Genomic DNA, 17,673 nt, shown 5'->3' with positions numbered 1-17,673 from the left:
TGCCTGGGCTGGTAAAAGGTGCTCCATGAACACTGGCCAGTGACCTTCCCAGGCAGCCCCTGTCTGGAATGTTCTAGCCTAACCTCCTTGGTTGGGAGGGATCTCGCAGGGTAGCTGCAGGCCAGGCTGGAACATCAGGTTCCAATGAATGAATCTACACTTGGCTGACCTCGTCTCCTTCTGGAGCCAGTCCGTCCCTCGGAGGGAAGAGAATCACCATGGAATGAATACAAAATGAAATGTGAAGTTCTGGCCAGCAACATGCACCAGGTCTTGGGGTCAGTACCCACAAAGGGGGCTTGTTCTAGGGGTGTGGCCACTTCTTCCAGCTACTGGGTAGGCTGGGCCCACTGGGTCTGGAGGAGGGGTTCCTGAGGTCCCCAAACAGGGCAGCTTGGTCCCTCAATGTCTCCTCTGTGCCACCTCAGGGAATCCTGGGTAATGACCCTTGGTATTATGGGATACAACAGGCCTGGTCTCCTCAGTTCCTGAAATCAAAAGGCTTTGAGTTGGGGACTCCATGCACTAATGCTTAATCAGCCAGTCAACATTTTTTTTTTTTCCTGCCAGTCTTGGGGCTTGAACTCAGGGCCTGGGTGCTGTCCCTGAGCTTCTTTTTGCCCAAGGCTAGCACTCTACCACTTGAGCCACAGTACCACATCTGTTTTTTTTCTGGGGCTTCATGCATGGTAGGCAAGCACTTTTAACACTACACCACATTCCCAGCCCTACTTTACCACTTTGAGCCACAGCACCATTTCCAGTTTTTGGTGGTTAACTGGAGGTAAGAGTCTCAGACTTTCCTATCTAGGCTGGCTTTGAACTGTGATGCTCAGATCTCAGCAACCTGAGTAGCTGGTATTATAGGTATAAGCCACTGACACACAACAACAGTAAGATTTTCTACTCTCAAGTGAACACTTTAAAATTATAAATACAGGGGCTGGGAAGGTGGCTCAGTGGTAGAGAGCTTGCCTTGCATGCTCAAGGCCCTGGGTTCGATTCCTCAGCACCACATAAGCAAAAAGAAAAAAAGCCGGAAGTGGCGCTGTGGCTCAAGTGGTAGAGCGCTAGCCTTGAGTTGAAGAGCTGAGGGACAGTGCCCAGGCCCAGAGTTCAGGCCCCATGAACAGATCCTAAATAAATAAATAAATAAAATAAAATTATAAATACAACACAATTTCCAATTTTAATTAGTTAGGTCTCTAATTTGATGGCATTAAGTACATTCACGTGTCTGTACAGCTGTTTACCATCCATCTCCAGAGCTTTCCATTTCCCACACTGAAGCTCCTTCAGTACTACCTCTCCTGGTTTGTGCGGGTGCATGCACCAATAATACTGGGGCTTGAATTCAGGGCTTTGCACTCTTGCTTGGCTTTTTTGCTCAAGGATTGTGTTCTATCGTTTGAACCACACATCCACTTCCAGCTTTTTGCTGGTTAACTGGAGTCTCTTGGATCTGTCTGCCTGGGCTAACCATGATCCTCAGATCACAGCTGCCTGAGAAGCTAGGATTACAGGTATGAGTACCAGCACTCAGCTAGCATCCTACTTTTTTGTTTCTATTTGATCCATGTGTTTAGGGACAGTGGCTAAGGCTGGTGTTTCTAGTCTCCACTCCTGTCGCTGACCCTCAGTGTTGCTCAGCAGGAGGGCGCATGTGGAAGAGAAGAGCCAAACTTTTGTTGTTGTTTTTTTTGCCAGTCCTGAGGCTTGAACTCAGGGCCTGGGCCCTGTCCCTGAGCTTCTTTAGCTCAAGGCTAATATTCTATCACTTGAGCCACAGCACCACTTTTGGTTTTTTCTGTGTATGTGGTACTGAGGAATGGAACCCAGGACTTCATGATGCTAGGCAAGCTCTCTACCACTAAGCCACATTCCCAGCCCTCAGCTTTTTTTTTTTTTTATTTTGCTGGTGTTGGTACTTACTTCAGAACCTTGTCCTCCTCCTCCTCCTTCCATTTATTCAAGGCAGCCACTTTACTCCTCGAGCCACAGTTCCACTTCTTGTCTTTTTGCTGGTTAAATGGAGATGGAGGCTCATGGATTTCCTGCCTGGGCTGGCTTTGTCACAATTCCTAGCCTTAGGATTACAGGTGTGAGCCCCTGGTGCTCAGCTTTCTGCCGTCTGCAGGCGGCCCAGCCCCCACCCTGGCAGCGTCCCTGGGGCCTGCAGAGGGCAGCTGGCCTCAGCTGACATGGGCAAGAAGGTGCGGCGTGGCGGGCTGTATGCTGATGCCGCCTCTCCCTCATCTTGCTGCAGCCGTGTCCTCTGTGCAGGCTTCCTGTCCACAGCTGGCCACACCCAGGCCTGAGGAGCCCACCTTCACCCAGCTGAGGCTGCGGTGATGCTCTGGGGACTTGCTGGCTTCCGGTGGGTGGGGGTGGGAATCCAGACTGGAGGGTGTTGGCTGCTTCCCAGGGGGGACCATGGCCACCTCATCCCAAACCTGCCAGCTCCAGAAAGAACTGGCCAGTGTCCACTGTGGGCCAGCCCGGTAGGGCTAGGGTCGGGGTCTCAGAACTCAGATGGAGCGAGGTGTGTGATGAGCTTAAGCCAGGTCACCTCCCTGTGGCCTCCAGCCTGTGGTGGGAGGACAGACTGGGCCCAGAAGACGGGGGGTGGGGAACTAAGGCACAGTGCTCTGGGGAGCACTCCAGCCACTGCTCAGAGCCCCCTGCTTGGCGATGCCGGTGGCCATGTACCCTGAGCCTGGGGCAGCCCCTTCCCTACTGCTGGGACCAGTGCCTGGGGGGAGTGGGGCGCGCCCTTGGTGGTGTCCACGTGCAGGGGGGAGGCTGACCCTCCCCGTACAGATGGGGAGTCTCCCTAGGCTGCGCCCTGGTAAAGGATGCAGAGGGGTGGGGGTGGGGCTGGGTGCACCTTTGTCTACAAGCATGAGGTCAGCGCTGGCCTGTGTTGGGTCTGGACCACACTGGCCAAGTCACACGCATTTTCTGGCTCATTCAGCAGGGCTGTCAGGTGGAGACAGCTTTCTGGAAGGTTCTATGGGTATGCGGGCTAAGCTACAGGCACAGGCTGGCTGCTGGCAGTGTCCCCAGAATGTGGGGGGTGGGGGTGGGAGGGGCTCCGCCTGCTTAGGCAGAGCTAGCTGGGCAGCCAGCAGGTACGTGACAGTGCCTGACCCGGGCTGGGACCCCCCGGGGATGTGCAGGGCAGCACCCCACCCTTGTGGCAGTGCCCAGGCGTTGGCCCAGCGCAGTCCAGCCGGTGGGCGCCATGCTACAACCCACTGTTTGGAGGCCTTGGCTGCCTCCAGCTGGCGAGGGCTGAGCGCAGCGCGGGCACGGTGCGGGCACGGTGCGGACACAGTGCACAGGGCACAAGGGGGGCTCAGTCCAGTTTTTTTGTTAAAGGCAAACAAACACCAAAGGGAGTAAAAAAATATAAAACAAAATGCTAAAGTGGCCAATGGGAGCCAGCCTGTCCGGGAGCGTTCTGGTGGCCAAGTCCAGGAGCTGCGGCTCTAGTCGCAGGGGGAGAGATGGGGGGACGGGGGACCCTGGAGAGGCTCAGGGCCGCATCGTGCAGGGTCTCCCCTCTGGCCTCACTTGGCCCTGCGCGTGGTGGTGATGACACGCGTGGAAAAGTCGAAGAGGTCCCTGTTGATTTTGCGCAGGTTGCACACCTCGTCCTCCAGCTCTGTCACATGTAGCTGCAGCCGGTCCTGACCACCCAGCACATTCTAGGGAGATGCAAGGGTCAGAGGTCAGCAGGTGACTTCCCCAGCCACAAGCAGCACCAGGGACCCCAGCTTCCAGCCACCCAGGGCGGCACCTACCTTCTCCACAGAGTCGCTGAGCACGGCCTGCAGCTGCTCTAGCCGCTCCTGGTAGCTGAGCTCGGAGCCCTGCAAGACAAGGCACAGCACGCCTGGGCGTGGGGACTGGGCCAGCGCCCACGGTGAGCACTGGACGCACCACCCCAGGCTGCCAGCGACTCAGTCGGGGAGCCCCTCCTGTGGTGGCAGCTGCCAGACTCCACAATGAGGCATTCCCAGCTCTGCCCAGAGTCCCGGGGCCAGCGCTGCTCCCACGGTGGGAGTAACACCTGAGGAAGGCCTTAAGTAGCTCGTGGTCTGGGGGCCGGTGGCTCACGCCTATAATCCATGCTACTCAGGAGTAGCTGAGATCTGAGGATCCTGGTTTGAAGTCTGTGAAGACTTATCTCCAACGAACCAGCAAAAAGCTCAAAGTAGAGCTATGGCTCAAATGGTAGAGCACCAGTCTTTTTTTGTTTTGTTTTGCTTTTTGTCAGCCATGGGGCTTGAACTCTGGGCCTGGGCGCTGTCCCTCAGCTCTTCAGCTCAAGGAGAGCACTCTACCATTTGAACCACAGCACCACTTCCAGTTTTCTGGTGGTTCATTGGAGATTAGAGTCTCATGGACTTTCCTGCCCGGGTTGGCTTTGAACTGCCATCCTCAGACTTCAGTCTCCTGAGTAGCTAGGATTACAGGCATGAGCCACTGGTGCCTGAAGCACCAGTCTTGAGATAAGTGGCCCAGCATACTCTCTCCTCTCTTCCTCTCTCTGAAAGCCAGAACCAATAGACACTGGAGCAGTAGGTGGGGCGAGGCCGCCATCTTCAGAGCAGCCCTAGCTGTTGGATGCACAGACACAGGGAATGCTCCATTAGCCTCGACCCCAACTGGCCCCTATGGAACCCTACAATGGTAAATGCACGTGGCTTTTGTGTGGCAGGCCCTGCCCTGGACAGACAGGTGGGTGTCCAACTGGATGGCAAGAGGCCAGGGAAGGACGGCGGAAGATGTTTTTTCCGCACACCACCCCTTGCAGGACACCTTGCTGCGGTGGCTTGTAGGCACAGCTGAAATTGCTGGCATCTTTTGCTCCTGCACAAGTTTCTGGCATTTTCTGCCTCAGGCTGGCATTCTACCTCTTTAGCGACAGCTCCAGTTCTGGCTTTTTGGTAGTGAATTGGAGAGAGTTTCATGGACTTTCCTGCCCACACTGGCTTCTAACTGCAATGCTCTGATCTCAGCCTCCTGAGTAGCTAAGGTTACAGCCGTGAGCCACCAGCACCTGGCCCTTCAGGGTGTTTGACTTTACCCCTGAGTTAGGTGAGGCCCCAGGCGCCCTCAGTGAGGACAGAGATAGCAGCTGCACTACCACTGATAGAATCAATTTGTATCTTGGGTAAGAGCTGCGTAGGGAGATGTGCCAAGTGTTCCAGAGCGCGGAGGATAGGGAGCGTCTGGGCTGGTGAGGACACCGCTCAAGGGCAGCAGAGGAAGTACTGTCGGCCTTCGGGACCCTGGGGCTGCCCTTGGGGAGCAAAGGTTCTGGACGACTGGCAGAGTCCCCACGCCCAGCAGGACGGGCACCGCAGGTGTGAGGAGAGGTGGCGGCAGGAGGGACGCACCTGCTGGTGGAGACCCAGGCGCAGAGTGAGGCCCCCGCGGCGCAGCTCGTCGCCATGCTCGGCGCCCAGCAGGTGCTTATTGAAGTGGGGCAGTGGCAGGCTGGGCCGGAAGTCGGAGCTCAGCATACTGATCGGGGCCAGCATGATGGTCGCGTTGGTCACAGGTCCTGCAAGACACGGCAGTCAGCTGCTCACGGGCCAGCCCACCCTGCCTGTGCTTGAGTTGGTCTGTTGCTCCCTTCTGTAGACTCCCCACCCCGCACTGGGATAGGTGCGGGCCACATTTGGACCTCCCTCCCCTGCCCCCACCCGTCCCCCTGCTACACTCTGGGACAGGCGCGGCCCCCGCGCTCCCCGCCCACCTTTGTGGGTGACGGTGCGGATGCACTGCTTGCTGGGCACGTCCCACAGCCGCACCGTCTCGTCGTGGGAGCCGGAGAGCAGCACACTGCCATCCATGGACACCGACAGGCACGTCACCTGGTTCCTGCGGCAGGTGGAGACGGCACTGGCCTCACTTGGGCGTGGAAGGCGCCAGCTCTGCCCCAGGCCTCCCGGAGCCCGTTCCCGCCTTACCTGTGGCCTCTGAAGATCTTCCCGGAGTCTTGGTCGGGTGGGAAGCTCCGCTCCCTCTGTCCAGGCTGGGGGCCACGAGGGAGTTGAGTGCGGGGAGCAGACCCCTGGCTGGGCGCCCCGCCCCGCCCCCCGCACGCCCGCCCACCCCCACCCCGCCGCTTCCCACGGCCACTCACCCAGGAGCAGAGGTCCACCTGGAAGATGGACCCGTCGGTGCCACCACAGAACATGTGGTACTCGGCCAGGTCCATGGTCACAGCCATGATGCCTACGTCAAACAGGACGGACAGCAGCATCTCACCGGAGGAGAGCTCCCACAGCTGGGGGGAGAGGGGACGGGAGAGCTGGGCACAGGCCCACACTGTGGGCCATGGGGGGTTAGGGCTGGGCACTGGGCGGGGGGGGGGGGGGGGTTGGGGGGGAGGGGAGGGACGGCAGAGACCCGAGGTGAGGTGCCTGGCCTTGAGCCTGGCTCAAGCCTGGTTCTCCCTAGGTGACCCCTATCAAGACCAAGGGCGGCCCTGCCCCGCCCCGCCCCGCCCCCTGCGCGCAGGGCTGGGAGCTGGCTGAGCTGGCCAGTATGGCTGGCTGAGTGGGAATTTCCAGCCGACAGGCCCCGGACGTCCTTGGGCTCAAGCCGCAGGGATTACAGGCTGTCTGGAAGCCTGGCACCCAGGGGAAGAGGTGATCCACTGACTCCCGCCTGCCAAGAGCGCCCTGCGGAGCTGCTGGCTCAGACCTGGTGGGGGCGGGGGCTACCTTCACTGTCTGGTCCAGCGAGGCGGTGGCCACGCGGGCCAGCGGGCCCCCGAAGCCACAGTGCAGGTCTGTGATGGGGAGCGTGTGACGAGACCAGACGTGCCGAGGGGCCACGATCCTGGAGGGGTCCATCTGTAGCACACTGGGCGGGGAGGGCGGCAGTGGACCATTGTGGGGGGGCCTCCACAGGTGGGGTACAGACCCGCCCCACTGCCCCTGACTGGGACCCGCACGCAGCAGGCTCACCATGACCACACACCCACCCGGACACAACCTTTCCTGCCCCAGGGCCTTGGCACAGTCTTCCCTCAGCGGGCCCGGCGCTACCTGCAGAGGCTCCAGGCCAGCACCAGGCAGTCCTTGCCCCCAGAGAGGAAATAGCTGCTGTCGCCGGTGAACTTCAGGCAGGAGACGTCCTGGTAGTGGCGGCTCAGGATGACCAGGAGGTTCCCAGTGGAGACCTGGGGGGCGGGGGCACAGGGTCAGGGGAGGAGTGGATCCCAGCTGCCACCACCCCACAGGTGGGGCACCGCGTCCAAGGGCCCCAGGGGGTCAACACACTGGAGTGAGCCCCCAGCCTGAGCTATGGTGGCAGCTGTGGCCTCTGGCTGTACTGCTGTCTAGCACTCCACTCTGTCCCTGGCTACAGAACAGGCCCAGGAATGGGGTGACCCTGCGATGCTTTCCCACAACCCTGCTGCCACTGGGGAGCTGCTGTCCAGGGTGCCCCTGAACCCCAGCCCTGGCCCCACAGACCCCTAAGGCTGCGCTCAGGACCTGTGGATGGCTCTTTGCCATCTTTGTCACGGTAGGAAGCTATCGTGGGACAGCGAGGCGGCAGCTGCAGGGGCTGGGGGCTGGGGTGCCCCGCGCAGGGCCTGGGGAACTGGCTTAAGCCCCGCTGGGGCCAGTGTGTCAGCCCGAAGAGGCTGAGAATACCCTGAACAACACCTAGGAGGCGTCAGGGCTAGCGGGGATGCTGCTCTCGCTGTGCTGTGCCCCGCAAAGTATACTCAAGTCCTGTTCCCCAGGACCTGTATATGTGACCTTGTTTAAAACTAGGCAGAATGCCAGGCTCACACCTGTAATCCTAGCTATTCAGGAGGCTGAGATCTGATCAAAGCCAGCCTGGGCAGGAAAGTCTGTGAGACTTTTTTTTTTTTTTGGTCGGTCAGGGGGCTTGAACTCTGGGCTTGGGCGCTGTCCCTCAGCTCTTCAGCTCAAGACGGGCGCTCTACCACTTGAGACACAGTGCCACTTCCGGTTTTTGAGTTGGAGATCAGAGTCTCACAGACTTTCCTGCCCGGGCTGGCTTTGAACCTCGATCCTCAGATCTCAGCCTCCTGAGTAGCTAGGATTACAGGTGTGAGCCACTGGCGCCCAGCTTGTGAGACTCTTATCTCCAATGAACCACCAGAAAACTGGAAGTGGCACTGTGGTTCAAGTAGTAGAGCGCTAGCCTTGAGCTAAAGAGCTGAAGGACAGCGCCCAGACCCAGAGTTCAAGCCCCAAGACCTACAAAAACAAAATAAAACAACAACAACAAACCTAGGAAGGGCAGGGCTGGGTCTTGGTGGTGAGCACTTGTCTGGCATGGCCCTGAGTTCCAGCTCTAGCAGTGAGGAATGGGAAAAAGGGAAAAAGAAAATAAGCCTGGTCTATGCAGAGGGGACCAAGTTAAGATAAAGTCACGTGGCAGTATTCCAGTATTCTTATAAAGAGATGGAATGCTGGGTGCTGGTGGTTCACGCCTGTAATCCTAGCTACTCAGGAGGCTGAGATCTGAGGATCATGGTTCCATGCCAGACCAGGTAGGAAAGTCTGTAAGATTCTTATCTTTAATTAAATCGTAGAAAAAGCCAGAAGTGGAGCTGTGGCTCAAGTGGTAGAGTACTAGCCTTGAGGAAAAAGAAAAAGAGTTCAGGCACAGTGCCTAGGCTCTGAGTTCAAGTCCCAGGACTGGCACATACCCAGTACTAGTATATGCAGAAACACCAAAATAGGAGGGAGGGAGAGGGAGGGAGGGAGAGAGAGAGGGAAAGAGAGAGAGAGAGAGAGAGAGAGAGAGAGAGAGAGAGAGAGAGAAAGAGAGAGAGAGAGAGAAAGAAGGGGGGAGGAAAGCTGACACACAGGGAAGGAGGCCATGGAAGGCTGGAAGAGGCCCTTTGCTAGCATGGGAAACACTGTCCACACCTGCAGTTTAGGCTTCTGGGCCTCAGGCCTGAGGTGTCTGCTTGTGTGCTTTGTGGTGGTAGATGGAGCCTCACCCCTTCTTGGGCCTCAGTCTCCCCACCTGCATGACAGGCTGACCCAGGTGAGTAGAGGGTTAAATGGCATAGTCAACACCACTAAACTGACACCCCAGGGATGCCCTGGTCCTCTGGAGCCAGCGTGAAGGGCAGATCTGACAAGCCTGGGCTGCCAGAGCCCAGCTGCCCACCCCTCAGCTGCCCACCCCTCAGCCTGCTCTAAGATTGCTAGGCCCCTGCTGACCTCCTCCCTGCTCCTCACCCACTCCTGGTTACCAGGCTGCAGAATCACTGGGGCGCCCCCTGGTGGTCACTGCACAGAAACCCTCGGAGGCGAAGGAGCCGGGTTGGGCAGCCACAACTCTGTGGCCCTTTGCCAGGCAGCCAGCCACTCAGCAAGGGGGGGTTCTCACATACCAAGTGCTGAGCCACCGAATCACTACCACACTGGCCACCACACTTGAGGCTCCCGGCAATCTGGATGAAGATGCCTACCTGGTGGGCAAACCAAGTCCTACTGTTTAGGTTTCCTCCCCTGTATCCCAAAGAGACTTTCACCCCACTGAAGAGTGAGATCAGACGGTCCGGCATTGCGATAGCTCTGGATGGCTTGGTGACCCATAGGGGAGGCAAGGATGGGCCTGGGAGGGGCAGCAATGTGGTTGCTGACCACCCAAACCCTTTGCTGTCTGTACCACGCCACCTGTGTGGGGTGCGGGGGGAGAAGGCTAGGCCTCCCCGGCACGAAGCAGGCCAAGTCCTGTGATGGGACATGGCCACACAAGCATGGTTAGAACTGCCCGGGGTGCTCCCTAAGAGCACAGTATAAAACACTCTGGGAAAACCCTGGCCCTGTGGGACAGGTTCCAGGCTATATGATAGGGGGGCAAGGGGAGGTGTCACCTGCTTTCTCCATCAAGGGACTGAGCTATATCATCTTGTCTCTTACCCCACCCCCCTGCGGCTTTTATTTTTTGCCAGTCCTGGGGCTTGAACTTGGCCTGGGCACTGGGCTTCTTTTTTTTTTTTTTGTCGGTCGTGGGGCTTGAACTCTGGGCTTGGGCGCTGTCCCTCAGCTCTTCAGCTCAAGGCGAGCACTATACCACTTGAGCTACAGCGCCACTTCCAGTTTTCTGGTGGTTTATTGGAGATAGGAGTCTCACGGTCTTTCCTGCCCGGGCTGGCTTTGAACCGCGATCCTCAGATCTGAGCCTGAGTAGCTAGGATTACAGGCGTGAGCCACCAGCGCCCGGCTTGGGCTTCTTTTGCTCAAGGCTAGTATTCTATCACTTGAGCCACAGCACCACTTCTGGTTTTTTTTTTTTTTTCTGTTTATGTGGTACTGAGAAATCAAACCCAGGGCTTCACGCATGTTAGGCAACTACTACTAAACCACATTCCCAGCCCCAGCTTTCCATTTTTTGTGTGTGTACCAGTTCTGAGTCTTGAATTCTGGGCCTGGGTGTTATCACTTTGCTTTTTGCTCAAGGTTGAGAATCTACCACTTGAGCCACAGCTTCAGTCATGGCTTTTTGGTGGTTAAAGTCTCATGGACTTTTCTGCCTAGGCTGGCTTAGAACCTTGATCTTCAGATCTCAGCCTCCCTAAGTGGCTAGGATTACAGGTGTGAGCCACTGGTGCCTGCCTCCCCCCCCCCCCCCATGTTCCTGGGCATAGAACTTAGTACCTTGAAGATGCTAAGCAAGTGCTCTGCCACTGAGTTGTATCCAAGCTCTTTTTTTGTCAGTTGTGGGACTTGAACTCTGGGACTGGGTGCTGTCCCTGGGCTCTTCAGCTCAAGGCAAGCACTCTACCATTTGAGCCATAGTGCCACTTCTGGTTTTCTGGTGGTTAATTGGAGATAAGAGTCTCACAGACTTTCCTGCCTGGGCTGGCTTTAACTGTGATCCTCAGATTTCAGCCTCCTGAGTAGCTAGGATTATAAGGCGTGAGCTTGGTTGTACCCAAGCTCTTCTGTGTAATTTAAGGCAGAACTCCAGGTGCTGCTTTTTGGAGGGAGCCTTAGGAGTGGGGCTGCACTGCAATCTGCCTGGGAGGGCTGCTGGTATAATTAGGCTCCTTTAGAGATAAGGTGGCTTTGAGACTGAAGGACAGGCAAGACACTGGAGCCACCAGTATCTGCCTCCCCCAGCCTGGAATATGATCCTCACGGTCACTCCACAGAGAGGCGTGCTCCATCTTCTTACCTCCCAGAGGTATATACTTTCTGCAATTCCTGCCACCACGTAGAGACCATTGGGTGCCGTAGTCAGACAGGTGACAGGCCCAGGACACATGATCTTCTGCTGGAGCTGGTCCTAGGGACACACAACAAAACCAGTGAGCTGATCAGAGGGGTTACTGAGGGGAATAAAGTCCATGAAGGCAGATCCTGGAATAAGGGTGGAAAGGCAGTTTCCTTTGGAAGTGAGGGGCAGGTCAGAGAGATGGCTAACAGGTTTGAGACCCAAGCCCTTGTAATGTGGTTCTGAGTCTCCTCTCCTCTCTGTGACATGGAAAAACTTCAAGCAGGCAGCTCCAGAGCACAGCACTTGCTAGAAGAGATGGCAAAGGGCAGAGGAAGCAGTAGGGGCTTCAGAGGCTGTGTTTGGGGGCTGCTGATAGAGAGGACACAGTAAGCCGTATGGTAAAAGTGGCTTTTGGGGGGAAGACAGATGCATGTCTTTGGGCTATCCCTTCACGAGACTCCCCCCAGACTTCAAACCTCTCCTCTCCAAGAAACTACGAACCCCAAGTAGTGTGCTGGTGGCCCAGGCCTATCACCCTAGCTATTCAGGAAGCTGAGATTGGGAGGATTATAGTTTTAAGCCAGCCCAAGAAGAAAAGTTCACAAGACTCCACTTCCAAACACCCAGCCAAAAGTTGGGCTGGGGGCTCCGAGTTCAAACCCCAGAACCGTAAAAACAAACCGAACCCCAAAGAGCCCCAACCTCTTGCCTGTAATCAAACTTAGCGCTCCCGAGCCTACACATGCGCAGTTCCTCTAAGGACCCCAGCTGGCTGTCCCTTGGCACAGCCAACTCTCCACAGCCCAACCACCAACCCAGCTCTGCGCATGCGCACAATGCGAAGACCCCCCCCCAAATAGCGCATGCGTAGTCTCATAACCGCAACTATTTTTTTCTTCTCCTCTCCCAGCCCCCCAGCGCCGCGACCCCCAAACGGACGCACACGGTCCCCTGAACGCCACCTGGCTCTTCTCGCGAGCCGAGTGCACCCCTCGATGCCCGGGCCCCGCGTCGCACCTTGCGCTGCACCTCCCAGGCGCTGATGTAGTTCTTGCCCAGCTGTGCCGCCAGCAAGTACTCGCCGTTAAGCAGAGCGAGGCCCCGGGGCCCGGCCTGGCCGCCGCGGTAGGTGAGCAGGTTGGCGCCCGAATGCAGCTCCCACACAATGCAGCTCCATAACTGCGCCGCCGTGTCCGTACATACAGCCACCTCCATGGGGGCTGCCATGTTGTCGGCCGGTCCCGCCCCGGAAGCGCGTCACCACTCCCGTGGCTCTGGCCACGCCTATCACGTTGGGATAGAGAGGCGGTAACGAGTTTGGGGGGGCGGGGCTGGAGGACTTGCGCGTGCGCACAAGCCTGGGCGGGAGGGGGGGGGGGGAAACCCTTTTTTTTTTTTTTAACCTTTTCCTATAGCCCTGACTCGAGGGTTGAGGGATTAAGTAGAGATCTTGGATTGTGACTTCTTCTGAGGCCTAGTGTCTCCGGATATTTGTTTAGTCGGGCCAGAGCCTGACTTGACCATTGGCCATTTCCTTCTGGGAGTTTTGAACTAGTGACCCCCTTGGGGCCTGAACTCTGGGCCTGGGCGCTGGGCCTCAGCTCTTCAGCTCAAGGCTGAAGTTCCAATCCTGGTGCTTGAACTCAGGGTCTGAGCACTGAGCTTTTATACTCTTAACATTCTTCCACTTGAACCATAGCTCCATTTCTGGCCTTTTGGTGGTTAATTGGAGATAAGAGTCGCATGAACTTTCCTGCCCCAGCTGGCTTTGAACCTCGATTTTCAGATCCCAGCTCCTGAGTAGCTGGAATTATAGGCGTGAGCCTGAACACCATCCAGCATATTCTGAGATTATTTTTCAGTCTTTTTTTTTTTTTTTTTTTGGTTGGTTGTGGGGCTTGAACTCAGCCTGGGTGCTGCCCTTCAGCTCTTCAGCTCAAGGAGAGCACTCTACCTCTTGAGCCATAACGCCACTTCCGGTTTGTGAGTGTTTTATTGAACAGAAGGGTCTCACGGACTTTCCTGCCGGGGCTGGCTTTGAACTGCAATCCTCAGATCTCAGCCTCCTAAGTAGCTAGGGTTACAGGCATGAGCCACCGGCACCTGGCTTATTTTTCAGTCTTTTTGAATATGCAAATATTAAGAACTGATAGAATGCAAAAGCCCAAATGAGACATGCATAAAACAGACTACACAGCTAACATGTCTACAGAGTGAATTGGGATTAAATGATTATTTGTTGATCCAAGTCTGCCTCCTCTTTGACCTTGCTTGTTTAGAGCTATAAAATTCAGATTTCCACTTGGGCCACTTGGTTCAAAGTCATAGCTCCATCTGAACAGCTCTTCACCTCAGTCACAGCTGCCAGCTGTGTTTTAAAAGACAATTTAAAAAAAAAAAAAAGAGGCTGGGTGCCAGTGGCTCATGCCTGTAATCTTAACCACTTAGGAGGCTGAGATCTGAGGATCGCAGTTGTGGTTCAAAGCCAGCTCAGGCAGGAAAGTTTGTACTCTTTTTTTTTTTCTTTTTTGCTTATGTGGTGTTGAGGAATTGAACCCAGGGCCTCAGGCATGCAAGTGCTCTACCACTGAACCACCTTCCCAGCCCATCAGGCAGGAAAGTTTGTGAGACTCTAATCTCCAATTAACCATCAGAAAATTGGAAGTGGCACTGTGGCTGAAGTGGTAAAGCACTCACCTTGAGCTGAAGAGCTCAGGGACAGTGCCCAGGCCCAGAGTTCAAGCCCCATGACAGAAAGAAAGAAAGAAAGAAAGAAAGAAAGAAAGAAAGAAAGAAAGAAAGAAAGAAGGAAAGAAAGAAAGAAAGGAAGGAAGGAAGGAAGGAAGGAAGGAAGAGTCTCAGTAGCCATGCTTTGAAAAAGGAAAATTCATTCATTAGTCCAGTCTCCAGTTAGCGGTCCCGGGCCCTGTGCACAGCAACCCACCTCAATGCTGGACATGGGATGCAGCCTCGTCTCACTCTTCCAGCCCTTGTGATCAAGCTGCCTGCAATCCACATAGCTATGCAATCACAACAGTGATGGGGTGTCATGACCCCAGATCAGAGGGGATAATGGAGAAAGTTCCTGGCCAAAGGACCAGTTTTGGAGCCCAGAGTACAGCCCGATGCTGCCACCAGGTGGCAGGTGTGAGGCATCCATAGAATGGTGGAACATGGCCCCAGAACTCGGAGAAAGCTAGCTCCATAGGACCAGTCTGGGGTGACATCGTCTGAGCCCTGAGCCAGGGACCCAGGAGAGCTTGGTGCTGAGCAGGGCACATACGAAGGCCCTGGGAGGCCTGGGAGACAGGACTAGGGGGTTGGGCAGGGAGGAGGCTCTGCAGGGCTTTGAGTGCAGGCTGGATCTTACTTTAAATTCATCCTGAAAGGAAATGTAACCGAAGATGGTTTATGCTTCCAGTTCCTTTAATGTTCTGGAAATTTTTTGTTTGCTTTTTTTTTTTTTTTCCCTGTATAGAGAGAAGCTCAGAGCTTCCCAGGCTAGGATGACCTCAAACTTGCAATCCTCCTGCTTCAGCCTCTAAAGAGTGCTGGGATGATGGTGTGCAATACTGCACCGGGCTTCTAATGTTTCTATAGTATGAAGAAGAAAGAGAAATCAGCCAGGTGCTAGCTCTCACACCTTGAATCCTAGCTACTCAGGAGGCTGAGATCTATGAGGACTGGGGCAGCAAAGTCTGAGACTCATGGCCAATTAATTACCAAAAACTCGGAAGTAGAGTCGTGGCTCAAGTGGTAGAGCACTAATCTTGCTTTTTTTTTTTTTTTTTTTTTTGTCGGTTGTGGGGCCTGAACTCTGGGCCTGGGCGCTGTCCCTCAGCTCTTCAGCTCAAGGTGAGCACTCTACCACTTGAGACATAGCACCACTTCCAGCTTTATCTGCTTATGTGGTGCTGAGGAATCAAACCTAGGGCCCCATGCATGCAAGGCATACCACTGAGCCACCTTCCCAGCGCCTAGAGCACTAATATTGAGTGAAAAAGCCATGAGCTGAGCACCAACGGCTCAGACTTATAGTCCTAGCTACTAGCTACTCTGGAGGCTAAGATCAGAGGATCTTGTTGAGGGCCAACCTAGGCAGGAAAGTCTGAGCCTCTTTTTTTTTTGTCAGTCAGGGGGCTTGAACTCTGGGCCTGGGTGCTGTCCCTCAGCTTTTCAGCTCAAGGCAAGCACTCTACCACTTGAGCCACAGCACCACTTCTGGTTTTCTGGTGGTTTATTAGAGATTAGAGTCTCACGGACTTTCCTGCCTGGGCTGCCTTTGAACCAAGATCCTCAGATCTCAGCCTCCTGAGTAGCTAGGACTACAGGCGTGAGCCCCTGCCACCTGGCTTGTAAGATGCTTCTTCTTTTTTTTTTTTTTTGGTTGGTCATGGGGCTTGAACTCTGGGCCTGAGTGCTGCCCCTCAGCTCTTCAAGCTCAAGGCTAGTGCTCTACCACTTGAGCCATAGCACCACTTCCGGTTTTCTGGTGGTTTATTGGAGATAAGAATCTCACGGACTTTCCTGCCCACGGTTGGCTTGGAACTGCGATCCTCAGCTCTCAGCCTCCTGAGTAGCTGGGATTATAGGCGTGAGCCACCGGCTCTCGGCTTGTAAGACTCTTATCTCCAATTTACCATCAGAAAACCGGAAGTGGAGCTGTGGCTCAAGTGATAGAATGCTACCCTTGAGGGAAAAAGACCCTGAGTTCAAGTCCCATAACTGACCAAGAAAAAGAAAAAAAAAAGTAAAAGAAAATGCTAAAGGGCAGAGCTGGGAATGTGACTTAGTGATAGAGTGCTTGCCTAGCATGCATTAATGCCTGAGTTCAATTCCTCAGTACCACATAAACAGAAAAAGCTGGAAGTGGTGCTGTGGCTCAAGTGGTAGAGTGCTAGCCAGAGCAAAAGAAACTCAGGAAGAGTGCCAGGCCCTGAGTTCAAGTCCCAGGACTGGCAAGAAAAAAAAAGAGCTAAAAAACAGCATCCAAGCCATGAGGTCAAGCCTCAGTACTGGCCCACATGTGGTTTTTGTACCTGGCAGCTCAGATACTCATTCTGGCCCCCACCTCCTCCAGCTTAGAGCTGGAGGCCCTGACTGCATCCCCAGCACGTGGCCGGGGTACCTTAATGCTAACGTGGGTTTTCAAGCTTCAGCTGAGCCCTATAGCTAACTTTGCCTTGGTGGTACAGGAGAATCAGACCACTGAGCAGCTTGGGGCCTCAGTTTCCCCACCTACATTTAGGGGATACTGTGGCTGCCTAGGCCAGGCTGGAGGAAAAGATTTTGTGGATGATGAGGTTCTGGCCTAGGTCTGCATACCCACTTATCAGGGGAAGTCTGGCCTGGAAGTTTCTAGAATCTAGGTCCCAACCTGGGTGGGGTGAAGATCAACTAGTCGTGGACCCTCATATACCCCTGGCAACCTAAGCGGGGCAGCTGGGCTGTGTCTCCTCCCCTTCAGCCTCTAGCTGCAGTCCAGCTCAGGGGCCAGTGTCCCTCTGTCCTCTCCCTGGGGCTGGCTGGCCTGCCGGGGAGGTCAGAGGTCAGCTCCCCTCCCCACAGCCCTTGGAATGAGGACAGGCCAGTTATGCTAGCGCCTCGCAGGACAAAAGCCATACTTGGGGGAGCCTGGGACCACCCAGTTGACAGCCCTCAGCACACTACTGGGATCTGAGACAAGGGGGGGAAGCAGGACCAAGGGAAACTGAGGCACAAAGTGGTTGACACCCCCTGCCCCCCTCCCTATACACTAAAAGGCCTAGTCAGACCAGGCTGGGGGCACAGAAAGCTGGAGAGGTGGGATCTGGGTCCTACTGTGTCCCGCAGGGGCTGTGAAACCTCAAGGCTCCTCAGCAACCTCTCTGAGACATGGTGGCTCGGAATGAAGACAAAGACTTGGGACTGGACCATCTGGTTTACCAGGAAGGGGATTTTTTTTTTTTCTTCTCTTCCCCCAAGGGGGCAGGTGAGTGAGTGGTGGGTGAGCCCCCCTCCTGTGTTTGTGTATTTCTGGCCAGAGTGGTTAGAGGCGGTGGACAAAGGGCCACCTGTGACGGGGAGGGCATGCAGGTGGCAGTACAGTGATTTGTTTTTCTCTTTTCTCCAACAGCCTAGGAGAAACCAGCTCAGGCTAGCCATGGCCGGAGTGGGGCTGCTGGGCTGAGAGCCAAGGTGGCCATGGCCTGGGGCCTCCCTAGCTGTCCTACCTGGCTACCATGACCTTGAGCCTGTCCATCTGAGTCCCTAGCATGGAAAACAGTGTGTGTGTGTGAGGGGGAGGGGCAAAGACAACCAGAAAACCACCCCAACGTTTGCAGTCCAATCTCTGGTTTGTGTGTGGAGGCTGAGAGTGGAGTCCACCAGCCACCTGGACCCTCTGTCCTGTTTCCATGGGACTGGCTAGTAATAAAAGGTCAAGTGAATGCT

The 17,673-nt window shown here is 55.4% G+C and overlaps 1 protein-coding gene and 1 long non-coding RNA gene across 2 annotated transcripts; one reads left to right on the top strand and one right to left on the bottom strand.

The window, feature by feature from the left end:
* Positions 1-3,355: 3,355 nt before the first annotated feature.
* On the bottom strand, positions 3,356-12,477 carry Wdr18 (WD repeat domain 18). The gene is made up of 10 exons (XM_070007938.1): positions 12,259-12,477; positions 11,200-11,310; positions 7,071-7,204; positions 6,744-6,885; positions 6,161-6,304; positions 5,985-6,049; positions 5,771-5,895; positions 5,409-5,575; positions 3,807-3,875; positions 3,356-3,710 (listed from the first exon to the last, which is right to left on the bottom strand). The coding sequence occupies exons 1-10, from the start codon at positions 12,466-12,468 to the stop codon at positions 3,573-3,575; spliced, it is 1,305 nt and encodes a 434-aa protein (XP_069864039.1). The 5' UTR covers positions 12,469-12,477; the 3' UTR covers positions 3,356-3,572.
* LOC138817515 (uncharacterized) lies at positions 12,188-17,549 on the top strand. Its single transcript, XR_011368891.1, has 3 exons — positions 12,188-12,370; positions 17,074-17,212; positions 17,357-17,549. It is a non-coding gene; the product is annotated as an uncharacterized lncRNA (long non-coding RNA).
* The last annotated feature ends 124 nt before the right edge of the window (positions 17,550-17,673 follow it).

The sequence above is a fragment of the Dipodomys merriami genome, unplaced genomic scaffold (assembly GCF_024711535.1).
Source record: "Dipodomys merriami isolate MVZ:Mamm:240054 unplaced genomic scaffold, mDipMer1.0.p SCAF_70, whole genome shotgun sequence".
In the NCBI taxonomy this organism is placed as follows: domain Eukaryota; kingdom Metazoa; phylum Chordata; class Mammalia; order Rodentia; family Heteromyidae; genus Dipodomys; species Dipodomys merriami.
The sequence above is the reverse complement of the archived record's forward strand: the minus strand, read 5'-3'. Positions and strand labels throughout refer to the sequence as shown.